Source organism: Vipera ursinii (assembly GCF_947247035.1).
Source record: "Vipera ursinii genome assembly, chromosome: 4".
Classification (NCBI taxonomy): Eukaryota; Metazoa; Chordata; class Lepidosauria; order Squamata; family Viperidae; genus Vipera; species Vipera ursinii.
The window spans coordinates 20,933,785-20,961,508 of record NC_139514.1 but is presented as its reverse complement, the minus strand read 5'-3'; the positions used below and the strand labels follow the sequence as shown (position 1 = coordinate 20,961,508).

General features: G+C 37.3%; 1 protein-coding gene across 1 annotated transcript; it reads left to right on the top strand.

Annotated features, from left to right (window-relative positions):
- SACS (sacsin molecular chaperone) lies at positions 1–24,441 on the top strand. Its single transcript, XM_083362796.1, has 7 exons — positions 1–13; positions 1,218–1,303; positions 3,334–3,445; positions 3,949–4,095; positions 5,542–7,024; positions 8,537–8,628; positions 10,947–24,441. The coding sequence occupies exons 3-7, from the start codon at positions 3,430–3,432 to the stop codon at positions 22,502–22,504; spliced, it is 13,296 nt and encodes a 4,431-aa protein (XP_083218922.1). The 5' UTR covers positions 1–13; positions 1,218–1,303; positions 3,334–3,429; the 3' UTR covers positions 22,505–24,441.
- The last annotated feature ends 3,283 nt before the right edge of the window (positions 24,442–27,724 follow it).

The following is a 27,724-nucleotide window of genomic DNA, read 5'->3' as shown; positions in this document are numbered from 1 at the left end:
CTAAAAGGAGGAGGTATAGTAAACCATAATATGCTATCCATTCATTACTTTAGCTGTTCATTTTTCTTTATTCATGTGCTTCCAGTATTCCATCTGCCTGTATTTTTAAAAAATTGAATTATTCTAATGAAAAAATACAGTAGACAGTCCTGTGTATTATAAATGAAGTTTGTTTGAAGTAATTTGATGTAGATAGTAGCAATAGCTTTATTCTGTTTCAGGAGTTTTTGTTAAATATTGATGTTCAAATGTAACATATTATCAAAAAAATCTTTGCCACAACCGGTATTAAATTCTCAGGTGCCCACAAAAGTAATTGTCCCATATATGTGATTTATGGTTCATTTTAGGATAGTAAATTAGTTTGAGGCCATAGTTATATTGGCTTACTTATTGCTTCTATAGCAAAGTTATACGAATATGGGCACTTAGATTTCCCAGCTTGTTTTTATGTTTTGCCAAGACCTTTAATCAATCTAAAGAAATATAAATGCAATGTAAGTCGTAACTTAACAAAATAAGCTACAGATATTTTATTCATCTTTAATATTGGTTGTTTCTGATGTTTTAAGATACCGTGGATTTATAGGCTGTCGCTTTCTGTAATGATTTCAGATGTTACTATGTACTATTTTTGTGCAGATTTCAAAATCAGATTTCTCTGGGGAGATGTTTGCATTGGCTTTGCTTTTTAAAATGTATCTGGGTTTGATAGTTTTTTTTTAAATTCCCACAATACATCTGATATAGCAGTGCCTCTTGGAGCAATATGAAAAACTAAGGTGAGGCCTTTCATTTACTTGGCTTTGATTCAGAATGCTGTTCCTGCATTGTATCAGTGCTTGATTCTACTGACCCAGGGAGTGCTCATGAGAGCTAGGAACATGTAGGGACCATCTAAGCATCTTGTAGCTTTCCTGAGCACATGTTTTCATGAAAGCTACAAGAACACTCATGTTGTTAAGGATCCTCATAATATGGAACTAGGTTTGGGATTTAAAGTTTTATGTCTTTCTCACTCTGGCTTATACATTTTGTTTTAATTCTCTGGTTGTTATTACTGTTGACTTGATTTTTAACCTGCCTATTTGCAGAACAGCTTCTGGTAAGTGCAATTAAACTGTTATAGGAACTCAAAACCAATTCTGCAATGAAAAGTGTATTTTCCAATGTTTTCAATTGCAGGAGTAAAGGCCAGTTTTATTTCTTTGATTTAGGTCGCTTTGGACAAACCACTCCTCCACTTGTTGATTTCCTTAAAGATATTTTAAGAAGATACCCAGAAGGAGGACAAATTCTTAAGGTAATTAAAAGTATTGTACTTATCTAATATTAAGTTATTGTTTTGTTAGTCATGTAATGTTGTTTGTCAGTTCACCCTTTCTGCTGTTTCCAAGAAATTGGAATTTAGGTTTAGAATTCTAGATGGTAGTTAAAAAAAATTAGCCACTTTGCTAAAAGAAACAGGGAATGCGAGACTTATTCCTGTCTTTTCCATCTTGATAAATCATGGTATGTCGTGATAGCAGAGCAAATTCACTAACCACACAAGCAGACCCCGAATGAAACTGTGTATCCCAGATAGATTTATAAATATATTTTCCCCACAGAAATAGCTATTTGCAGATCTAAAATTTGGTAGTAAGATTTCATAACAGAATTTCAAAAATTGTAACTTACTGATTTGTCATGTGAAGGATGTTGTTTCATTTGACTATTTAATTTAAATATAGAAGCAGAATTATGAAGGAAAAGTATAAACAGCCTTTTTCCACGCCTAAATATTTCGATATGAAGCAGAAGAATTTGAAGTGCTGATAAGAAATTATTTGATCCAATTTATGGCAAAGAGAGAAGAAAAAGACAGTGTCAGCACTGACCTTCCATAAGGTTTTCCCAGGATTTATATAAAGTTGTGGTTAATTAACAGATTAATATTCTTAGACTGATTCTTACCGAATAGCCAAAACTTGTTATTTGTCATCCTAAAGGGCAGGATACAGCACAGTTTAAATTATAGGAAAGCAAATTCCAGTTTGAAATTGTAGAATATTTTCTAGCAGTAAGATCAGTTTAGTAGCAGAACCAGTTACCCAGAGTGACCAAAGTATCTGTCCAAACCTATTTTGCTTTGGCAGCAATCTTGGTTGAGAAGTTTTTTGTTCATGTATGTGTATCTTCAGAGGATGAAGGAAAGCCCTCACGTATGTAGACTAGTGTTTTTTTTTTAACTTGGCAACTTTAAGATGTGTGAACTCCCAGAATTCCCCAGCCAGTTGGCTTGTTGCCAAGTTTGAAAAACACTATATGGTAAGTATTCAAGAAGATGGGGCCTTTTTTTGGGGGGGGGAGGAAAGATATTCAGTGGTTGCTTTTTAAAGCACCCCTCTAAATACTTGGATTAGGCCTAATGGATAAATATATATTGTTATTTTTATTCAGATTATGGAGTATGGAATTTGATTCAGCAATCTAACTGACCTTTCAATTTTATAATTCTTCTGTCATTCATGATTGTGTGCCTGAATATTCTTGCTTTCTAACTGCTGACTATAGAAGAGTGGACTTTAAAAGTTTCTAACTTGGCGGAAATGGCAAAGATTTCAGCGTATTTGAAAGACCAATCGCAACAGAGATACATTGTGGAATGGAGGAGATGGATTGAATATATTCAGAATAAATATGGGACTAAAAAGTTTCATTTAGCATTTGAATAAGTAGTGGATCTATATGATGTATAACTAGTTAGTAGTTATTTTATTAATATTTTGACGATGGAGAGTTAAAGTGCGACAGAATTTAATGTTTTATTGTTGTTAGCATATTTTAGATTATGCTTGTTTGTATTTTTATACCCTGTATTCAGCTCTGGGAAGTCGGGGAGGGGGGAGGGGAGGGGAGGGAGGGGTTGGGGAGAGGGGAGGAGGGGGGTTTATATTTAAAAATGTATTGTAAAACTTTTCAATTAAAAAAAATATTCTTGCTTTCTTTTTCCTGTGCATTCCCTTCCCTTTCATAACTTTTAGATTACAAGATTGAGATGAAGGACTAACTTTTTAAAATTTACAAACTGCTTTGCATTTCCAACTTCAAACAAAAAAAATTAATCCCTCAATCTTTAATCTGAGCTGAAGTATTTTTCCAAGTGTGTCATCACCACTTTTGACAAGAGATACCCATTTGTAATTTTAATATAATTTTAGTGTAACTGTGTTTTGCAACATTCCTTCTTAACCTTTGTCCCTGTGTAACAACTGTCCCTAATTCTAATCAACTGAGCTTTGGTTTAATATAAATTGGAATACTTTAATATTTGTTCCATTCTATTTCTAGGAATTAATTCAGAATGCAGAAGATGCTGGGGCCACAGAAGTTAGGTTTCTCTATGATGAAACTCAATATGGAACAGAGAGCCTCTGGTCTAAAGACATGGCTCAGTACCAGGGTAATATATTTTTTTGAGCTTTATTTTCATGTCTGAATTACTGTTTTCTTGCGACATCATAGCAAACTGTAAAATTCCATGTGTGGGAGGGCTCTGCCAATATAAAGATAGTAAGAAAAGTTCCCTGAGGATGGGTTCTGGCACAAGTCCAAAAACTTGGAAGACAAAACCTCTGGTTCCGGTGACCAACCCAGATTGGATCCTGCAACTTTATCCTGGGACACGTATAATCGCCTTCATTCGTGAAAGATAGTAATATTGAAACAGAAGCTCATATACAATTGCATTATAATTCCCTTTGAGATGTACGTAAAGAGTTATATTTCTTCTAACCCCATTTCTGGTCTGATGGAAGAATCTTATGTTGGGATTTTACTAGCAGGTAGGAGCCCAAAGTAACTCTTGCCATTGCAAAATTTACTTTCACAGCTTGTAAAATTTGTATGCTGTTATTGTACTGGTAAGATAATAGTTTTGAGTTTATATTGCTTTTTCACCTCTAGGTCCCGCACTTTATGTTTACAACAATGCTGTTTTCACTCCTGAGGACTGGCATGGCATTCAGGAGATAGCAAGGAGCAGAAAGAAAGATGATCCGCTCAAAGTGGGGAGATTTGGAATTGGTTTTAATTCAGTTTACCACATTACTGGTATTTGCAATTACGCTTTTGAATGCTTTAGAATTAACATTAAGGCATGTTATCTCTGTATGCACTGGGATTTGCTCTGGGGTGTTTTTTTTTAAAAAAAGTTTGTTTTTACATGAATTTAATGGGAAAAAGATGTCCATCAGAAGATCTCTTTGACACAGAGTGAGATTACAAGATGTCTAGACCATTGGAAGACCTGAGAGACCAGATTAGGAATAGATCTTCATGAAGAAAAGCTACCTGTGTGGTTGCTAATTGTGGCACATAATTTAAAAAAGGGTAGAGGGGGATACAGTCCTGAATTGTTTTGTCATTTTTTATGGTTCTTAATAGTGTTAGAGCCAGTCTGGTCTACTGGTTAAGGCACCAGGCTAGAAAGCAAGAGACTAGGAATTCAAGTCCTGCCTTAGCTATCACAGCCAGCTTGGTGACCTTGGGCCAGTCACTTATTTATTTATTTATTTATTAATGGGACTTATATCCCGCCCTATCTCCCGAGGGACTCAGGACGGCTAACAACAACAAAAATTAAAGGTCTCTGTACAATAAATTAAAATTTAAAATTGAAATAAATTAAAGATTAGAGTTAAAATTGTAAACATAATTAAAATCCCTGTCAGTCCAGGTCAGCCAGGTGGAAAAGGAGTGTTTTGAGGCCGCGGCGAAAGGACCGGAGGTCCGGGGCCATCCGAAGCTCAGGGGGGAGCTGGTTCCACAGGGCTGGCGCTCCCACAGAGAAGGCCCTTCCCCTGGGGGTCGCAAGCCGACATTGTCTAGCCGACAGTACCCTGAGGGGGTCTTCTCTGTGTGAGCGTACTGGGCGATGGGAATTCGTTCCCGGCAGCAGATGGTCCTGCAAGTATCCTGGGCCTAAGCCATGTAGGGCTTTAAAGGTAAGTACCAGCACCTTAAATCTCACCCGGAGGGCAACCGGTAGCCAATGCAGCTCACGCAGGAGGGGTGTAATATGGGAGTATCGGGGTGCTCCCATCACTACCCGTGCAGCTGCACTCTGCACCAGTTGAAGCTTCCGGGTGGTCTTCAAGGGCAGCCCCATGTAGAGAGCATTGCAGTAGTCTATACGGGAGGTAACGAGTGCGTGGGTGACTGTACGTAGGGCATCTCGGTCCAGAAAGGGGCGCAACTGGTGTACCAGGCGAATCTGGGAAAATGCCCCCCTAGCCACGACTCCAATATGATCTTCAAAACTGAGTCGTGAATCCAGGAGGACGCCCAGGTTGCGTGCTCTATCAACGGGAGGTAATATCTCTTGCTCAGTCCAATTCACCTGACAGGGCGGGGTTTTTTTGGGGGAAAATAAAAGGTGGGGAAGGTGTGTTGGATAAGGAAGGAAGGAAGAAAAGAAAAGAAAGAAAAGTCTTCAAAATGTTTACTTTTGTACTTAATGCAGACATCAAAGTACATATTTGTGCTTTTATCTTGTAGATGTTCCTAGTATATTCAGCGGTGACCAAATTGGAATGTTGGATCCTCATCAAAAACTTTTTGGACCTTCTGAGTCAGGCCAGTGTTGGAACTTGAAAGATGACATCAAAGAAATCAATGAACTAGCAGACCAATTTACACCATTTATTGGTGTGTTTGGAAGCACAAAAGAAACCTTCAAAAACGGACACTTCCCCGGCACATTCTTTCGTTTTCCTCTTCGCCAGCAGCCTTCCCAACTGAGTGGCAATCTATACAATAAGGATAAAGTTCTAGAACTGTTTGATTCATTCAGAGCGGATGCTGACACAGTTCTTTTATTCCTTAAAAGTGTGCAAGATGTCTCCTTACACGTTAGAGAAAGCGATGGAACTGAGCGGCTTATTTTTAGGGTTACAGCGAGTGAAAACAAGGCTTTGAAGCACGAAAGACCCAACTCCATCAAAATCTTGGGAAGTGCAATAAACCAGTATTGTAAAGGCATTCCAAGTAATAGTATAACCTGTGTGACATACCATATAAACATCGTTTTAGAAGATGAGAGCATTAAAGATGCACAAAAGACATCTTGGTTGGTATGTAATAGTGTCGGAGGACGAGGAATATGTAACGAATTGGACTGCTTGGCTGATGACTTGAAATATATTCCAACTATCGGGATAGCCATGTCTTTATCATGCAGTGGAGAAGAGAAAGGTGCTGAGGCCCAGTTATCAGGAAGTGCATTTTGTTTTCTTCCATTGCCTCCTGGTGAGGAAAGTAAGACTGGTTTGCCAGTTCACGTTAGTGGGTTTTTTGGCCTTACAGACAACAGAAGAAGTATAAAATGGCGAGAACTTGATCAGTGGCGAGATCCAGCAGCCTTGTGGAATGAACTTCTTGTAGCCAATGTGGTCCCTGAAGCCTATGCAACTTTGATATTGGAAGCCATTAAGCAAATGGAAACAGAAACAAATTCAGATTTTCCTTTGTCAGCTGAGCTAATTTACAGGTTGTGGCCACAAAAAAATACAACAAAAGTTCATTGGCAGCCAATTATAGAACCTCTTCTGAAAAAGTTATTCCAGCACAATGTTATTTATTCCATCAGTGGCAATTGGGTAAAGGTGGAAGAGGTGTATTTTTCAGAAATGGATGAGAGCTTGGAATCTACCCAAGCTGTGTTAAACTATCTTCAGGACTCGGGAAAAGAGGTTGCTAAAGTGCCAGACAATATTGCTAATGCAGTCAGTCTTACAATTTCGGGTATAAAATCTATCAAGAAAGTGACTCCGGGAACAGTACGACATGTGTTAAGAAAATCTGGGCATAAAGGATCTGCTGATGAAAAACTTCACATTCTAGAGTTTGTGCTGGGTGACGGAAATTATGGTGAACTTATTGGATTGGAGCTTCTACCACTACAAAATGGGGATTTTATTTCATTCTCTTCATCGGCTTCAGCTCAGGATGCAGTTTATATCACTTCAGAAACTTACCCAAGGTATAACCTGTTTTATAAACTCTGTTAATGAGAGTTTCATTGAAATACTGATAGTACTGCAGGCAGTCCTGAGCCCAAAATTTCTGTTGCTAAGTGAGACAGTTGTTAAGTGAATTTTGCCTCATTTAATGACCTTTCTTGCCACAGTTGTTAAGTGAATCGCTGCAGTGTTAAGTTAATGATAGAGTTAAGTGAATCTGGCTTCCCTATTTGGCCTTGCTTGTCAGAAGGTCGCAAAAGGTGATCACATGATCCCAGGACACTACGACCATCGTAACTATGAGTCAGTTATTCATCTGAATTTTGATCATATGACCATGGGGATGCTGAAACAGTCATAAGTGTGAAAAATAATCATAAGTCACTTTTGTCAGTGCTGTTGTAATTTAGAACGGTTACTAAATGAACTGTTGTAAGTTGAGGACTACCTATATTTAATTACAATGTTTAATAGTTCAATCTGCCTTTAGCAGCATAATTTGCTTGTGCAGACTGAGGAGAAAGCCTGCCAGATGCCTTCAAGAGGCCCACCAGCCCCAAGTGTTAGTTGTACCTGCAGTAGAGAGGAGATTGATTTTTTAAAAAATTCCATTTATATCCCGCCCTTCTCCGAAGACTCAGGGCGGCTTACAAGCTTAGCAGTAGCCTTCATTCTATGTATATGCCTGCTTATTAGGGCTTTCACACACACCCCAAGCGGCATTATTACAAAGTCAGCTTAATTGCCCCCAACAATCTGGGTCCTCATTTTACCTACCTCAGAAGGATGGAAGGCTGAGTCAACCTTGAGCCTGGTGGGATGCGAAACTGCACTAATTGCAGGCAGCTGGTGTTACTTAAGGAGGCATTAGCCCACTGCTCCACCAAGGCTCTTTTTATAAGAGCTTTGGCTTAGATGGAAGGAGTAAGCCCCATCTCGCTGCACATGTTATTATTTTAATTAGCTCCCGGGATATTTTTTTACATAATAAAAAAATTATTTTGCATAGTATGTACTACTAGGTTTTTCATCATTTGACAAATGGTATAATTCTGTAGCAAGGAATCACAAATTAGAACTTTGTATGAAGCTATTGGATGGAATGTAATCCTGTCGTCTTTGAACTACAGGCAAGGTTGTGGCTTATATTAATGGATTTAGAACCATCTTTGGCTGATCCTGAAAAAGGTATGTAGTGTAAGGGCTAGTTGGTATTTTTATGGGAGCCCATCGGGTCCTTCCCAAATATGTAGGTGATATTGGGAAATCTTAAAAAAAAATTGAGAAGAAAATAGCGGTAAACAATTTCCATATTTTCTGTAAAAATATACTTAGAAATGGAGTTAACTAGAGGAAGAAGTTTATGGAGGCTGAAAAGTATCTGGTTCATTGAGAGAATTCATTGACAGGTTTTGTGAAAAGGAACAAAACCTTTTATTCACTTGGATTCTATGGAACAAAATCCCTATATTATTACATGAATAATATAAAGTATCAAGATGATCAATACTCTGTTTTTAATGACTTACTAGGTCCCTCTTCCCAGGTCTTGAAGGAAGATTACTTGCTGATAACCTGAAGCCTCAAGTGTTAGCTGCTTTAAAAGAAGCTTCGAAAAGTAGAGGTAAATATATGTTTAAATATATGCTAAGCTTGTAAGCCGCCCTGAGTCTTCGGAGAAGGGCGGGATATAAATGGAACTAAAATAAAAAATAAAAAAAATCTTGTAGATTAAATAAAAAAACCTGCAGTGAACTGAAGCACAAGTAGTGTCAAGTGATTAGGTTACAGAGACTGCTGCATAAAACTCAAAAATGTAATTAAAAGGAAATGGCTTTATGTAGCCATATCACTTGATAATCAACTGTTCCAGTTCATGATAGCAATATAATTGGCTTAAAATGAAATGAGAAACATGCTCTGTAAAAATGAAACCAACTTGAGAGAGAGGGTGACAGAAATCACAAAGTGAATTGATTAATGGCAAAACAATATAAAGTGCAATTGAACAAAGAGAAAGTCAGGTTATATAATCTATTTAAGTTACCTATTTAGATTTATAGTTCTGATGGTCCCTTAATAAAAGTGCTGATTGTTTTCTTGATACAGAAATTGAAAGACACTGATTATTAGCATTGTTTGGACACTTACTGTATTTGTTCTGGTTCATACAATTTCATATATTGCAAGAACAAGGAATCCGCAAATACATCAGATTTCCATAATACCAAAATAGTATATGGATTGAATGCTACTTATATGGATTTGTTTGGCACTTCAGAACTGTTCGATCCCACAATCAGTATGTGCCATTATTATAACTCCAAATAGCAAATGAAGCTTTTTTCTTTCCTGAAAATGCATTTTATTGTATTTTAGCCCAACAGCTTCTCTGGGGAGTTAAAGGTAGGAAGGTTGTCTGAATGGCTGCTGAATTGAAATCTAACATTTGTGTGTGTTGGTTTATTGAATATTCTGCTCATATCGAATGTCAGATTCATAACGGTTTCCATGCTGGTTGACTTATGCTTTTCAAATTTAATTGACTAACTCTACTTAAAGCATATTTGAAATATAATTGATACCATTAACTTGTCATGCTTTATAATATTGTTCAAAATTGCATTATTAAATATATGATCCATATTTTATATACATTCATAATGAGCAAAATTGGAATAATTGTTTTTGAATGTACTTCTTGGATTTTGTAAGATGGGTAAATATTGAGCTAATAAAATTAAGGATTACATCTTAATTTTTAGAAGAGATGCAGATGAAACTAAAAAGTAAAACATATATGTGTGTATATTTGTCATATACATTTCAGGTTCTGTAGGAAATACGCTATCTTGACATTTAGATGTCAATAATGTAAAAAGTAACATGATTTTTTTTTATGACAGCCCTTATGAATGATTTAAATGTGGCATTTAAAAATTAGTTGTTATCAATAGATTTGACATTGCTGTTTACAATTCTTTCATTTTGAAATTTACATTTGCACTAAAAATATATCTGCGTTATTTTTTTTAGTTTTGGTAATAATGAAAATTAAAGGTTTATAACAGTATGAATCACCAATTTATAGCATTAATCAAATTTTTAAGCATTATATTAAAAATAATGGTAGAGTTGTACATATATGTTTGTTTACTTGCTTGGATTGAATAGCTGTACAAGTATAACAAGTATATAAGTACATGTATATCAAAATAATCATAATATCACATGGACATCTGTGAATTACTTAGAGGAGAGACTCCATTCTTTCCTGGACCTTAGTTCAGCTGTGAATGGAAGACATCCTTCCAAACGTGAAACCTAATTAGAACGTATTGTTGATATGCATATCTAAATAAACATTAATGGAATTCCATTATTTAAACTCTGCCCTCTGTTAAACTTTCCAGATTAATATAAGAACAAAATAGGCTGATCAAATAAGAACAATAAAAACTTGAAAAGTGCAGTGACAGTACAGGTATCTTACACAGTCTATTGTCTGTTAACATGAACAAAATAGAATGAATTGTGATGGCATCAAGAGTCTGTACATGCGGGTAGTTGCCATTTTTCATGCTATGAAAAGATACGTGACTGAAGTGCAGGTGATGTGTTTGATGAAAAATGAGCATGAGTGTTTTGTTAGAGCCAAGCACATTATTACATGTCATTTTGTGGGTAACAATAACTAATGATCTCTCTTGGGTTTCTAGCATGCAAGATATAATTGATTGGTATACTTCTGTCTAGTATAGCATTAGAAGGCTACCTGGGTGCTGTTTTTGTCATTTGTTTGCTTTTTGTGTGGGGTGAAAAAAACATCACCAAGAAACAATGTTCTTTGCTTTTGTTTTGATTTACTTTTCCTAAAAGATTTCCAAATTAGTTTTCAGTATGACTAGCTTTTTTTTGTTTTGTTTGTTTGTTTCATTTCAGGAAGGCAGTGCACACAGTTGCAGCTTCTAAACCCTGAACGATTTGCACGGCTCATCAAAGACGTTATGAATACTTTATGGCCCAGTTCAGAGATTACAGTGCAGTGGTTTCCTACTTCTGATAAGAATTGCCCTCCTGTTTCATGGCTGAAAATGGTATGGAAGAATTTGTATGTACTTTTCCCTGAAGATTTGTCTCTGTTTGATGATCTGCCACTTATTCCGAAGACATTACTCGATGAAGAAGATGCAGTGGAACTTATACGATTGAGGGCTCCATCGCCAATTATTCTGGATGATGGATCTGAAACGCAGCTTCCGGAATTTTTACCTGAGATCATTGAGCAACTTGGTGGGATCATTGTTAAGAAACTTGACCCCTCTGTACAACATCCACTTTTAAAGAAATATATACATGCTCCATCTCCACATGTAGTTTTACAGATAGCAGAAAAACTTCCCTTACAGAAGTTGGTAAATCAGGTTACCTCATTGCCCATGTCACACAAAAATGCACTTAGAAGCTTTCTTGCTAGTGTAACTGATCTTACTGAAAAAGAGAAGAGAGTCATTAATGAGCTAATAATATTTAGGAAAATTGAACAACCACTTGATGAAGATAGTGCTTTTACTGCCCTGAAAGTTTGTAAGGTACTGCATCACAATGCCAAACTTCCCCCAGATGTAAAATTCTCTGTTTCACTGGTTGACAGCAGTGATGAAGCCACCATTCGTTTAGTAAAGATACTGAAAGCAGAACAGTTGAAAACCACTGACTGCATAAAATTTATTTTAAAAGATATACAGAATGATTTTTATTCTACCAATGAAGCAACACAAATTATGCTATGGATTCTGGAAAATTTGACTTTCCTCAAAAATGAAAATGCAGAGGTGCTGGATTGGTTGAAACCATTGAAATTTATTAAAATTTCAGAAGAAAAAATGGTGTCTGCCAGTGAACTTTTTGATCATGAGGTGGAAGTATTACAAGATCTGTTTTATGGGGAAGAAGAGCTGTGTTTCCCCCCTACAGTTTTTAAAACTTCTCCAGATATTCTACATGCTCTGAGATTAATAGGCCTAAAATCTGAGAACAGTTTAGAAGAGAAAGATATTTTAGGTATAGCCCATAAAATAGAGAAGTTGAAGGACTGTGCTGGTACATGTCAGGATGCACTGACACAAAAAGCCAAAACTTTGTTAATGATTTTGAACAGACGTTCACTACTGCATTCCCCTGAAACAAAAGCTACACTGAAAAAAATTAAATGGGTTCCAGCTTGCAAACAAAGGCCTCCAAATTACCCAAGTTCATTAATTTGGAAAGGTGACCATTGCTATTTGTGTTCACCACCAGAAATGTGTGATATATCCCAAGCAACTTTAATAGGTTCTTCTGTTCCCCTTGTAGAAAGCGTCCAACCTAGTATCGAAAAAGCTCTAGGGATTACCATCAAGCCTAATATAAAGTCAGTGTTAAAACACTTTAAAGTAGTAGTGGACTGGCACAGTTCCAAGAAATTTAGTGACGAAGATTACTATCAGTTTCAGCAAATCTTACTTGAGATTTATGGTTTTATGCATGATCATTTAAGTGAGGGAAAAGAAGCTTTTAAGGCCTTGAAATTTCCCTGGGTCTGGACTGGTAAAACATTTTGCTTACTATCTCAAGCAGTAATAAAATCACCACCTGATCTTGATCTTCAACCGTATCTTCATAGTGTGCCAAAAACCATGGCTAAGTTCCATCAGTTGTTCATTAGTTGTGGGTCAATTGAAGAACTGACCCCAGATCATGTCTCCATGGTAATTCAAAAAATATATCTCAAAAGCGAACAGTCTCTTACTGAAGAAAAGAGTAAGCAAAATCTTCATATTATGTTGAATATTATAAGATGGTTGTACAGTAGCCAGATTCCAGCCAGTTTAAATACACCTGTTCCTCTATATTGTAGCAAAAAACCTTTTAAACTTACGATGAAGCCAATCCATGAATGCTGCTACTGTGATATCAAAGTGGATGACTTAAATGATTTGCTTGATGATGCTATGGAGCCAATAATTTTAGTTCATGAAGATATTCCCATGAAAACTGCAGAATGGTTAAATGTGCCATGTCTCAGTACTAGATTGATTAATCCAGAAAATATGGGGTTTGAACAATCGGGCCAAAGAGAACCCCTCACAGTAAGAATTAAAAACATTTTGGAGGAATACCCTTCGGTGTCTGATATCTTCAAAGAGCTGCTTCAGAATGCCGATGATGCTGATGCAACAGAGTGCAATTTTTTGATTGACATGAGGAGAAATAATGACATAAGAGAAAATCTTTTGGATCCAGGAATGGCAGCTTGTCATGGACCAGCTTTGTGGTCTTTCAACAATTCTGAATTTTCGGACTCAGACTTTCTAAATATAACACGATTAGGTGAGTCTCTAAAAAGAGCAGAGATTGACAAAGTTGGAAAGTTTGGTTTGGGATTTAATTCTGTTTATCATATCACTGACATTCCTATCATCATGAGCAGAGAATTTATGATCATGTTTGATCCAAACATCAATCATCTCAGTAAACATATACGAGATAAATCTAATCCTGGGATCAAGATAAATTGGGAAAAACAACAAAAGAGACTTAGAAAGTTTCCTAATCAGTTTAAGCCATTCATAGGTGTATTTGATTGTCAGCTACCTTTGACTGTGGAGGCACCTTACAGTTATAAAGGGACCCTTTTCAGACTATCCTTTAGAACTCAGCTGGAAGCTAAAGTAAGTGAGGTCAGCACTACTTGTTACAACACTGCAGATATTTATTCTCTTGTGGACGAGTTTAGCATTTGTGGGCATAGGCTGATCATCTTTACTCAGTGTGTAAACTCAATGATTTTAAAATATTTGAAAGCTGAAGAAGCCAATCCTGAGGCAGCTCAAGACACTGTGACTATTAAAAAAAATCTGTGTCCCTCCAAAGCAATTACTACACCCTTTACAAGCGTTCTAAAGGAAGCTGCTAAACTCATGAAAACTTGCAGTAGCAGCACAAAAAAACTTCCCACTGAATTGCCAAAGTCTTCATGCGTATTACAAATAACCGTAGAAGAATTTCATCATGTATTTAGACGGATTGCTGATTTGCATTCCCCGGTTTTTAGAGGGCCAGAAGATGAAACTGTTTCATTCTTTGAAATGGCTAAAACTGGACAAACCAAAAGGCCCCCTGATGAACTGCCACAAAAAACAGTAGATTCTACCACATGGCTTCTGTGTGCTTGCATGGACACCGGAGAGGCCTTAAAATTCTCATTACATGAAAGTGGACGAAGATTAGGACTTGTCCCATGTGGTTCAGTAGGAGTTATGTTATGTGAAAGACAGGATCAAAAATGGACAGTGAAATCCAATTTCTGCAACTTAGGAGAAGTATTTTGCTATTTACCTCTTCGAATTAAAACAGGTCTACCTGTTCATATCAATGGTTCCTTTGCCGTTACCTCAAATCGAAAAGAAATATGGAAAACTGACACAAAAGGAAGGTGGAACACTGTATTTATGCGACATGTTATAGTAAAGGCCTATTTGGAAGCTGTGGTGGTTTTACGCAATATGGCTATAAATGGTGAGCTAGAAGATTACAGTTGCTTTGCAGTGTGGCCTGATCCTGATTCAGTGCATGATGATTTTTCAGTTATATGTCAGGGATTTTATGAAGAAATCGCCCACCCAAAAGGCAAAGAAGGAATCAGAGTGTTCTCCGATGGCTCATCTTGGGTGTCAGTAAAGAATGTAAGGTTCTTGGATGATTCATTGTTGAAACGTCCAGACATAGGAACTGCAGCTTTCAAGATTTTTCTTAAATATCTTAAAAAAACAGGTTCAAAGAATCTTTGTGCTGTGGATCTTCCTTCTTGGGTCAAAACAGGCTTTGAAGAAGCAGGGTGCAAGCAAGTGTTATTAGAGAATACGTTTTCAGAGAAACAATTTTTTTCTGAGGTATTTTTTCCAAATATTCAAGAAATAGAGGCAGAACTTCGTGATCCTTTAATGCACTATGTATTGAATGAGAAAATTAGTGAGTTCTCAGAAATACTTTGTATTACTCCATGCATTCCTTGTTCTCTGATTGAATATCCTCTGGTGGTACCTTCCAGATTGATCCATCCTGAAGGTCGAGTTGCAAAGCTTTATGTTAAAGAAGATGGAAGGTTTCCTCATGGAACTAGCCAAGATTACCTTAATCCAGTAATTCTGGTCAAATTAGTTCAGTTAGGCATGGCTAAAGATGATATTTTATGGGAAGACTTGTTAGAACGTGCAGATTCTGTAGCAGAAATCAACAGGACTGATCATGCTTCAGCATGCCTCAGAACCAGTATACTGTTAAATCTCATAGATGAAAAACTTAAAAGCAAAGATCCAAGAGCTAAAGATTTTGCAGTAAAATTTCAAACAATACCATTTCTCCCGTTTCTCACAAAACCTGTAGGCTTCTCCTTACAATGGAAAGGCTCTGATTTTGAGCCTGAAACAATGTTTTCTGCAATGGACCTTTACACAGCTGATTACCAAGACATACTCTGTCTACTAAAACCCATTCTTAATGAAAATTCCCATTATTTTAAAGGATGTGGGACTATTTCCTTGGCTGTCAAAGAATTTTTAGGATTGCTTAAGAAACCAACAGTGTCTATGGTTATAAAGCAATTAAAAGAAGTTACAAAATGTTTTGATGGAATTACTTTGTATCAGGAAAATATCACTAATGCTTGCTATAAATATCTCCATGAAGCACTACTACAAAATGGAACCACAAAAACAACCATTGTTGAGGAATTGAAAAATTACAGTTTCATTCTGGTTGAAAATGGTTATGTTGACTCCACAAAGGTAGTTTTTCATCTTAATTTTGAGGCAGCACCACATCTTCACCAGCTGCCTAATAAATACAGAAATAATTTTCGTGAGCTCTTTGAAAGTGTAGGAGTACGCCATGCTTTTATGGTTGAAGATTTTGCTCTAGTTCTTGAAGTGATTAATCAAGAAAGAGGAGATAATCCACTCACAGAAGCAAATTTTCAACTTTGTAGGAGAATCATCAGTGAAGGAATATGGGGTCTTATTAGAGAGAAGAAGCAGGAATTCTGTGAAAAAAAGTATGGAGAAATTTTGTTACCAGATACTCGCCTTGCCCTTCTACCAGCCAATTCTTTGTGCTACAATGACTGTCCTTGGATAAAAGTGAAAGATACATCTGTAAAATATTGCCATGCAGACATTCCTAGAGAAGTAGCAGTAAAGCTTGGGACAATACCTAAACGCCACAAAGCCTTAGAACGGTATGCATCAAATATCTGCTTCACTGCTCCTGGAACTGAGTTTGGCCAGAAAGAAAAGTTGACCAGCAGAATTAAAAGTATTCTTAATGCATATCCATCCGAGAAAGAAATGCTGAAAGAGCTCCTTCAGAATGCCGATGATGCAAAAGCTACAGAAGTCTGCTTTGTGTTTGATCCTCGGCAGCACCCAGTCAATAGAATATTTGATGAAAAATGGTCACCTCTTCAGGGCCCGGCATTGTGTGTCTTCAACAACCAGCCATTTACTGAAGATGATGTTAGAGGGATTCAGAATCTTGGTAAAGGCACTAAAGAAGGCAATCCATGTAAAACCGGTCAATATGGAATAGGGTTCAATTCTGTGTATCATATAACCGATTGTCCATCTTTCATTTCTGGAAATGATATTCTTTGTATCTTTGATCCTCATGCGAGATATGCTCCAGGGGCAACATCCATTAGTCCTGGACGCATGTTTCGGGACTTGGATGCTGATTTCAGAACCCAGTTCTCTGATGTGTTGGATCTTTATTTAGGAGATCACTTTAAGCTAGACAACTGCACAATGTTTAGGTTTCCACTTAGAAATGGAGACATGGCAAAGGTTTCTGAAATTTCTTCTGCCCCGTGCTCTGACAGGATGGTACAAAATCTTCTAGATAAGCTGCGTACAGATGGTGCAGAACTTCTGATGTTTTTGAATCACATGGAGAAAATTTCTATTTGTGAAATAGAGAAAGCAACAGGAGCCCTTAATGTGTTATATTCTGTAACTGGCAAAGTAACCGATGGAGATAGATTGAAACGAAAGCAGTTCCATGCGTCTGTAATTGACAGTGTAACAAAGAAGAAACAGCTGAGTGAGATACCTGTGCAGCAGATCACATACACTATGGATACGGAAGACTCTGAAGGAAACCTTACAACTTGGTTGATTTGCAATAGGTCAGGTTTCTCAGCCATTGACAAAGTTTCAAAGAGTGTGGTATCAGCACATAAGAACGAGGACATTACGCTTTTCCCTCGAGGGGGAGTTGCAGCATGTATCACCCACAACTATAAAAAACCACATCGGGCATTTTGTTTCTTACCTTTGTCTTTAGAAACTGGGCTTCCTTTTCATGTGAATGGACACTTTGCTCTGGATTCTGCCAGGCGAAACCTGTGGCGTGATGACAACGGAGTTGGTGTCCGAAGTGACTGGAATAATAGCTTAATGACAGCACTGATAGCACCAGCCTACGTTGAACTTCTAATTCAGCTGAAAAAGCGTTACTTTCAGGGAACTGATCCAACTGTGTCAGTTTTACAAAACACATCTATGCACACTATGAAAGATACTTTGAAAAAATTTCTATCATTCTTCCCAGTTAATAGACTTGACTTACAACCGGATTGGTATTGCTTAGTGAAAGCAGTTTACAGCTGTATTCACGAGGAATCCAAACGTCTCCTACCTGTTGTGCGAACCCCAAATGTTGATGGTTCTGATTTGCATTCTGCAATTATCATCACTTGGGTTAATATGTCTACCTCAAATAAAACTAAGCCATTCTTTGACAATTTGCTACAAGATGAGCTGCAGCACCTCAAAAATGTAGAGTACAACATCACGACTCGTAAAACTGTAGCAGAAAATGTGTACAGACTCAAACATCTTCTCTTAGAAATTGGATTTAACTTGATTTACAGCTGTGATGAAACTGCAAATCTTTATCACTGTCTTGTGGATGCTGATATTCCTGTGAGCTACGTAACTCCTGCTGATGTTCGATCATTCTTGATGACATTTTCCTCTCCAGATTCTAATTGTCACATTGGAAAGTTGCCCTGTCGTCTTCAACAGACAAATTTAAAACTTTTCCACAGTCTAAAGCTTCTTGTTGATTATTGTTTTAAAGACGCAGAAGAAAATATAATCCCGATTGAAGGATTGCCTCTGCTCATTACCCTTGATAGTGTGTTGCAAGTATTTGATTCAAAACGCCCAAAGTTCTTAACAACTTACCATGAATTAATTCCATCTCGTAAAGATTTGTTTATGAACACACTTTACCTGCGGTACAGCAATATCTTACTTAATTGCAATGTAGCAAAAATATTTGATATCTCCAGTTTTGCTGATTTATTGTCATCTGTGTTGCCAAGAGAATACAAAGCAAGAGGGTGTATGAGATGGAAAGAGAACTTTGCAACAGAATCCTGGCTTAAGAATTCATGGCATTTTATTGGGGAATCTGTAAATGACAAAGATGACCAGGAAGAGGAAAAAACAACATTTGAAAATGTTATTGAGATCCTGAAGGATTGGACATTGCTTCCAGGCACAAAATTTACTGTCTCTTCTAATCAGCTCATTGTACCAGATTGCGATGTGTTGTTGCCTCTCAGTCTTATGCACATAGCTCTCTTCCCAAATTCCCAAACTGATAAAGTTTTCCATGCTTTGATGAAAACTGGTTGTATTCAACTTGCCTTGAACAAAATTTGCTCCAAAGACAATCCTCTAGTTCCCCTGCTGTCAGGACATACAGCAAACATAGATAACCCTTCAAGCATTTTAAGAGCTATACATTATATGATTCAAACTTCAATGTTTAAAACAGAAAAGTTAGCTGAAAATGACTTTGAGGCCGTCTTGATGTATTTCAGTTGCAACCTAAATCATCTGACTTCTGAAGATGACATAAAAGTTTTGAAGTCCCTTCCATGCTACAAATCTATCAGTGGACGATACATTAGCTTATCAAAATGTGGGGCGTGCTATGTACTCACAAGAAGTATTCCCTCCGTTGAAGTGGATAAATGGACACAGACAACGTTCGTTGCTTTTCTTGAAGAAAAAATCCACTTAAAAGATTTGTACACTGTGCTAGACTGTGTTCCAGTAGATGATCTTGAAGTTTATTTAAAGCACCTTTTACCAAAGATTGAAAGCCTGTCTTACGATGCAAAACTAGAACATCTGATTCACTTGAAAAATAGGCTTTCTAGCATTGAAGAATCGACAGAAATGAAGGAGCAGCTGTTTGAGAAGTTAGAGAGCTTTTTGATCATTCATGATGCATGTAATAGACTAAAACCTGCAAAACATTTTTATGACAGGAGTGTAAAAGTCTTTGAAGCTATGCTTCCTGAAAAACTGTTCATACCTCAAGATTTCTTTAAAAAGTTGGAACAGCTCACAAAACCAAAAAACCGTGCTGCTTTTCTGACATCATGGGTGGCATTCCTTCGAAATATGGGGCTAAAGTACGTTATTTCCCAACAGCAGTTATTGCAGTTTGCTAAAGAGATCAGCATGAGAGCCAACACTGAAAATTGGACCAAGGATACTCTGCAGAATACAGTGGATGTCCTCCTTCACCATATATTTCAAGAAAGAACTGATTTATTATCTGGAAACTTCCTGAAAGAATTATCTTTAATTGCATTCTTGTGTCCAGAACGTGCTCCTGCTGAAATTGTTAGATTTCATCCACAGTATCAAGAAGTTAACGGCACGCTTCCTCTTATAAAATTTAGTGGAGCCCAAGTAAACCCTAAATTCAAACAAACAGATGTTTTGCAACTTCTTTGGACTTCATGTCCTATACTTCCAGAAAAAGCCACACCTTTAAGTATCAGAGAACAAGAAGGAAGCAGTCTTGGTCCACAAGAACAACTTGAGCAGGTTTTAACAATGCTTAATGTTAACTTAGATCCACCTTTAGATAAAGTTATAAATAACTGTAGAAATATATGCAATATAACAACTTTGGATGAAGATATGATAAAAACAAGGGCTAAGGTTCTAAGGAGCATCTATGAATTTCTTAGTACAGAGAAAAAGGAATTCCGGTTTCAGCTTCGAGGAGTTGGTTTTGTGATGGTTGAAGAAGGCTGGAAGCTATTGAAACCTGAGGAAGTAGTAATAAATCTGGAATATGAATCTGACTTCAAACCTTACCTATACAAGCTACCTTTAGAACTTGGTACCTTCCACCAACTATTTAAACACCTAGGCACTGAAGATGTCATTTCAACAAAGCAGTATGTGGAGGTTTTGAGTCGCATATTCAAGAACTCTGAAGGAAAACAGCTTGACCCGAATGAAATGCGAACTGTTAAGCGGGTTGTTTCTGGCCTTTTTAAAAGCCTTCAAAATGATTCTGTTAAAGTTAGAAATGACCTTGAGAACGTGCGAGAACTGGCGCTCTATCTTCCAAGCCAGGATGGTAGATTGGTAAAATCAAGCATCTTAGTTTTTGATGATGCTCCACATTATAAAAGTAGAATACAAGGAAACATTGGTGTCCAAATGTTGGTTGATCTTAGCCAATGTTACTTGGGGAAAGACCATGGTTTTCACACTAAGCTGATAATGCTTTTTCCTCAGAAGTTGAGACCTCGCCTCCTCAGTAGTATACTTGAAGAGCAGTTGGATGAAGAATCACCTAAAATTTGTCAATTTGGAGCACTCTGTTCACTTCAGGGCAGGCTTCAATTACTCCTGTCTTCTGAACAGTTCATTACAGGACTTATTAGAATTATGAAACATGAAAATGACAACGCATTTTTAGCCAATGAAGAAAAAGCCATAAAACTTTGCAAGACCTTAAGAGAAGGCTTGAAAGTTTCTTGTTTTGAGAAGTTGCAAACAACCTTGAGAGTTAAAGGTTTTGCTCCCATTCCTCATAGTAAAAGTGAAACATTCGCCTTTTTAAAGCGATATGGAAATGCAGTAATACTGCTCTACATACAGCATTCAGATAGCAAAGACATAAATTTCCTTCTAGCTTTAGCAATGACCCTGAAATCTGCAACTGATAATCTAATTTCTGATACCTCCTATTTAATTGCAATGCTGGGCTGCAATGATATTTACAGAATTAGTGAAAAGCTTGACAGTTTAGGTGTAAAGTATGACTCTTCAGAACCATCCAAACTTGAACTACCAATGCCTGGTACTCCTATTCCGTCTGAAATCCATTATACTCTTCTCATGGATCCAATGAATGTTTTTTATCCAGGTGAATATGTTGGGTATCTTGTTGATGCTGAAGGGGGTGATATCTATGGATCTTACCATCCAACATATACATATGCCATAATAGTGCAAGAAGTAGTAAGAGAAGATGCTGAAAACTCCAGTTTTTTGGGGAAGATTTATCAGATCGACATTGGATACAGTGAATACAAAATTGTAAGTTCCCTTGATTTATACAAATTTTCAAGACCTGATGAGAGTTCTCAGAGCAAGGACAGTGCACCATCAACACCAACAAGTCCTACTGAGTTTCCAGCACATGGACCAAGGACAATTCCTCCTCTTTTTTCTGGCCGGGAGAGTCATAAATCATCATCATCATCTTCAAAACATCATTCTCCCAAAAAGGGTAAGGCAAATTCTCTACCAGAAATTTTAAGGGAAGTTACATCAGTGGTAGAACAAGCCTGGAAGCTTCCAGAATCTGAAAGGAAAAAGATTATAAGAAGGCTTTATCTTAAATGGCATCCAGACAAAAATGCAGAAAACCTTGATATAGCCAATGAGGTTTTCAAGCATTTACAAAATGAGATTAACAGACTAGAAAAGCAGGCGTTTATCGATCAAAATGCAGACAGGGCATCCAGGCGGACTTTTTCATCCTCAGCTTCTCGATTTCAATCAGACAAATTTTCATTTCAAAGGTTTTATACTTCGTGGAATCAAGAAGCCACAAGCCACAAGTCTGAAAGGCAGCAGTCTAAAGAAAGAAGTCATTCCTCTACCGGGCCTTCGTACTCACAGCGATTTTTTGTGCCACCTACGTTCAAGTCTGTTGGAAATCCTGTTGAAGCACGTAGATGGTTGAGGCAAGCTAGAGCAAATTTTTCAGCGGCCAGAAATGATCTACATAAAAATGCCAATGAATGGGTCTGCTTTAAATGTTACTTATCTACAAAATTAGCTCTGATTGCTGCTGATTATGCAGTAAGAGGTAAGTCAGATAAAGATGTGAAACCAACCGCATTAGCACAAAAAATTGAGGAATATAGCCAACAGCTTGAAGGTCTTACAAATGATGTCCACACACTGGAAGCATATGGAGTGGATAGCTTAAAAACTCGCTATCCAGACCTCCTCCCCTTCCCACAGGTTCCAAATGACAGGTTCACTTCTGAAGTTGCCATGAGAGTAATGGAGTGTACAGCGTGTATTATTATAAAACTTGAAAACTTTATACAACAGAAGATATGAGAGATGTTAAAGATGTGGTGTATTTGCACCATATTTTTCACCTTTTTTTAAAGCTACTTTTTGGTGGCATGTTATTGTAGGTATATCATGTATTCAGTCAGATGCCTTTGTTTAACAGGAATGGAAGTCACTTGTTTATCCCCATAGAAGGTAATTGCTGTAGCTGTGATAAGAGTACATTTGAGTTCACTTTTGTTAGCAAGAAGTAATTAACTAAATATGATGGAGTAAAATGTGATTTAGTTCTGTAGTTACTGTACTTCAGAGGATACACAGGTTTTAGCAGATTGTAAATTTAATATATTCTGTGTTGATTAGGGCAAAAGTAGGTGGTCCTGCAGACCTGGGTAAGTGACTCTGTCCATTACAAGAAAGCAGCAGAGGCTGGCTTTATAGTCGAGAAGTGTTGGGCAGACGAACAGTCCTGAATCTTTCTGTAGCTTATCATGATTAAAACGTTACCTGCTAAAAGTTGTGCCATTCTCTGCTACTTTGCAACATTTCCATGAGAACTTTAATCTCTTTCACTGAATGCCATGTTCTGTCTTCAGGCATGCAGAGTTAAGAATATAGAGACTTTGTAAAAATCTGAGCCTATTAGTATATAGTAGAATATGTATTTAAAGATTTGTTGGAGACTGGGCTGTAAAATATGTACACAATAAAGTACAATTAACAGGTCTAAAGTGCACTTTATATAACCAGAGCATTGGACCAGTGTTTCTAAACCTTTGCCATTTTCAGATGTTTGGACTTCAGTTCCCAGAATTCCCCTTGTTGCCTGAGGAATTCTGGGAGTTGAAGTCCACACACCAGGATGTGGCCAAGACTGAGAAACACTGCTTTGGGCTATGGTTGGTAAAATTTGCTTGCATGTATTCATCCAACTTTTTCCCAAGAGGTGTCATTTTCAGTGTACTAATGGAAGACTGAGTATATTATTCTTTTTTAAGAAGTTCAAAAATCTATGGAGAAAATTTCTGCTGGAACAATCTGTATACATTTGTTTGTTATGGACATTCATTTTATTCCAAATGGAATATGGTGATACCTCTGCTGCATTCTTACATGAAAAGGTTACTGTGGATTGCATATAATTTTAATCCTAATTGTTTATTGACTTTTCAACACAATATATTTTCCATATAATTTACTTTAGGTGCTTTTGACATGTTCACGTCTTTGGTTGGATGAGAATTGCATGTGTATTACATATCAAAATACTTCACTTTCTGTACGAATTTTTAAAACTGCACACCAGACCATCTTTCAGACCTTGCCTTGATTTAGCTATGTGTTTTATTTATTTTTTTAACGAGTCACCATTAGAAATAATATAAAATTAAAAGTATTTTGGTATTCAGTGGGGTATTTTTTAAAAATACATTTTAAATGGTGCTGCAATGTTATGCTTTTTTATTTTGTCTCACACAGTGGCACATAAAGAAATTTGAGTTTTTTAGTTCATACAGTTTCTTTTATAAATTGTTATACTTTTGATAATGCCATGTAAATTATTAAATATTTGTAAAACAAACTTGTACCAATAAACTTGTTGTAGTTAGTATTGTATTCCATTATATAATGGTTGTAAATTTCACTGATTAGTACACTGAAACTATCATTTCACTTAAAAAATGTAATTTGCAAAACAAAAAAAATGATTACAGAGAAAATAAAATAAATATAATTGCAATACAGAAGAAAAAATGGTAGCTCTTGAAACAAATGTAAAAAGGTGTTCGGAAAAATAGCTCAGCAAATTCTAGGCTTTGAAATCTTTAAGGCTTTGATTGCAAAGCCATGTGATTATTTCTGCTGCTAAGTGCCATAAAATAAATTTAATAATAAAACTCAAAAAGTCTTCAGGCTGTTGGTGTGTTGGTTTTAAAATAATTTGTTTTACAGTAGTGTTCAGGAGAGAACACACCTGCTCATCCTCCCACCTGAACATTTTTATTTATTTTGTTGTTTTGCTTTTGTGAGAAGAAAATAGCAATTTCCAAATGGTGCCTTAGCTTTTAGTGTCCTGGAAAGAGCCTCCCAAATGATTGCTGTTGTTGTTAGTTGCGAAGTCGTGTCCGACCCATCGCGACCCCATGGACAATGTTCCTCCAGGCCTTCCTGTCCTCTACCATCTTCTGGAGTCCATTTAAGCTCACACCTACTGCTTCAGTGACTCCATCCAGCCACCTCATTCTCTGTCGTCTCCTTCTTCTATTGTCCTCAATCTTCCCCAGCATTAGGCTCTTCTCCAGTGAGTCCTTCCTTCTCATTAGGTGGCCAAAGTATTTGAGTTTCAACTTCAGGATCTGGCCTTCTAAAGAGCAGTCAGGGTTGATCTCCTCTAGGACTGACCGGTTTGATCGCCTTGCAGTCCAAGGGACTCGCAGGAGTCTTCTCCAGCACCACAGTTCAAAGGCCTCAATTCTTTGGCACTCAGCCTTTCTTATGGTCCAGCTTTCACTGCCATACATTGAATGACTACCAGATTGTAATTCATGGGTTTGAAATAGAAGTTTGGGAGTCAATTTGAGCTTCCAAAAATTGAAAATGGGTGAGTTAGGATAGCAAACCGAAAAAATACGGATCCATGTTTACCACTTTTGCAAGGTTGCAACTTTTGTATGAGAACTACTGAAGAGGGAAGGGGCCATTTAGGTGATCATATCCAAACTTTTGTTCAGGGCAGGGTCCCAGATTAAAACATTCAGCTGGTTGTTTAACAGTTTGAACACATTCACTGTAGGACAAATTACCGTGTCTCTTCCTTTTGAGAAAGGAGGTCATATCTTGGATTTGCCCTTTATTTTAGCACCTTGATTCCCATTCTTTTGTGAAGTTTTTTTTTGTTTTCTGTTCATTTATTCTTTCATGCACGCAAGCAAGCGAATTCATGTAGCAATCCCTCTTAACCAGGCAGCTAAAAGAGTATACATACGCACAGTGTAAAAGAGTAGAAACTATCTGTCAAAACAGTTGAGGCATACTTACCTGTACCAGCATAAAAGCAAAATGCACGTACCAGGCCCCAGTGTTTGAAGGAAGAACCAAGTCTTTAGGGTATTGCAAAAGTCCAGCAGAAAGGCAGGCAGAAAAAGCATGCCTCCTGGTCCCATCAAATTACTTTGCTTCACATAAGGGACCTGAAGTGTGCCTAACCTGTCAAATCTGGTGCGATAGGCAGAAGTCACTATAGGCAAGCATTCCCACAATTAACTTGGGCCTGGACTATATGGGGCTATAAAGATGACAACTGACACCTTGAATTGCACCTGGAAACCAGTGTAGCTCATGTAGCAGTAATATTGCATGGGCATCATGTGCTGTGCCCAAAATTCTATACCACATTTAGGAGCAGATGAAGCAGCCAAATGTTCTTCAAAGGGGCGTAGAGCATGTTGTAATAACCCAACTAGGGTGCAACTGGGTAGTGATTTAACCTTGTGTGACTGTGAACAGTGCCTCCTGATATAGGAATATAATTGGTGTATCAAGTGGATTTGTGAACAACAGCCATGAGTCCATAAGTATCCCATATTGCACACCATTCTGTCTGCGGGAATGTTACCCCTTTCAGAGGTTTGTTTTATGGAAGATTACCAGATTGGAGTTTGTACATGCACTAAAACCCACAGCCACCCAGTTAGGTTTATGGAATGTTGTTCAGTTTCCCAGGAGGGAGAGATTGCATTCTAGAGGAGCAAGACATAACATAATTTGTGTGAGAGAAAGAGGGCGAGGATGGCTCCTCCCCAATAGTTCCCTTATGTTTTATGGTGCAAGTAATCTGCTTTAGTTTGGCAAGATTTCTGCCTATAGCTAAGGAACAATAAAGAAATTTGCTTAGAAGAATAGCAAGGTGTCTTTTTTGCCTCGAAGCCTTTTTTCTCCTTCCAGACTCATAGCTTCCAGGCGCTGGAAAAGACAGCATCACTTGAACAGACTGAATTTTATCAGCATATTGATGATACTTCTATCTACCAGAAGCTTCGTGTAGATTTTCAATAGAAACTGGGAGAACAAATTGAGGATGAGGTAGGATTTATTACAAACTGACATTAGAGGCATTAAGCAGCAACAGAGAAAATCCACAGTCATGAAAGCTCCCACAATAAGACCTGCGGCTGAGCACAAAGACTGGAACGCAACATAGGAAAAATGCGGAGTCTGCTTTCCCCAGGAATAGTTCACCTCCTGTCTTCTACTCTATGTTCCCATGCCTATTTTTAATTACTAGCTTGGGAGTAGATGAAAAATGATTAACAAATCCAACCAAGGAATTATTTCAGAGTAGCTTACCTTGGCAGTTTTTTTCACTATTCCCTTACTTAAACCCAACTCCTTACACAATAGACTTAGTCACTATCAAGTATGCAGAGACCAATGTAAGTGAAGGGATTTTTCAGATCTGTTTCCTGTCACTTAGTAACCTTATTAGCGAACAACCCAAAGAACATTCTGCTTATTAATAGGGTTTGGGGTGACTGAAGGTGAAGAAGCCTAAAAGAAAAACAGTGTTATAAGAATACACAGGATTTCTATTATAGTCCTATGCGCAACAAGCAGAAAGTCATGATATACGTACTAGAAATAACAGCTTTGGGGAATTCTTTTTAAATTAAAACACTCTTTGTTTGGATTATTGAGATGTTTAGTCATTTTGGTGTTCTTTTGGTAGGTTACCAAAATATGCAGATTGATCAAAGTTCCTTCTTCATATTTCTTTTAAAGCTTGATAAATAAGGAGTATCTTGAAACAATGCCCTGAGGAATCTCCGTAGATTTTGGCAGTAAATTGCTATTCTATCACTGAGAGTTTGGAGTTCTTACAGAACTAAAATAGCTTTTGTGATTCATTTAAATAGGACTTTAAATTGATAAAACTCAGCTTGCACAGAGAACAAGAGTAAAAGTATCTACAATGAAAAGATTCATAAAATAGCTGCCAGAGTGGATATGGCTGTTTTCTTAGAAGACAAAGTGAATAAGACTGAAAGGAAAGCATTCTTACCCAAGAACCTGAATTCTTTTGTACTCAGTTTTTGTGAAATACAGGTAGTCGTCAACTTATGTTTGTTTAATGACTGTTTGAAATTACAGTGACGCTGTGAAAATGGACTTAGGATCAGTCCTTGCACTTAAGACTGTTGCAGTGTCCCAGCGGTCATATGATCAAAATTCGGGTGCCTGGTCCCCAACATGTATTTATAATCCAGG

What these genes read in the sequence shown, in the direction of transcription:
- SACS (XM_083362796.1), top strand. An exon ending in TTCAGTTTACCACATTACTG is followed by an intron (nt 4,096 to 5,541) that starts GTATTTGCAATT and finishes TTTATCTTGTAG; the next exon opens with ATGTTCCTAGTATATTCAGC. An exon ending in ACTTCAGAAACTTACCCAAG is followed by an intron (nt 7,025 to 8,536) that starts GTATAACCTGTT and finishes ATGACTTACTAG; the next exon opens with GTCCCTCTTCCCAGGTCTTG.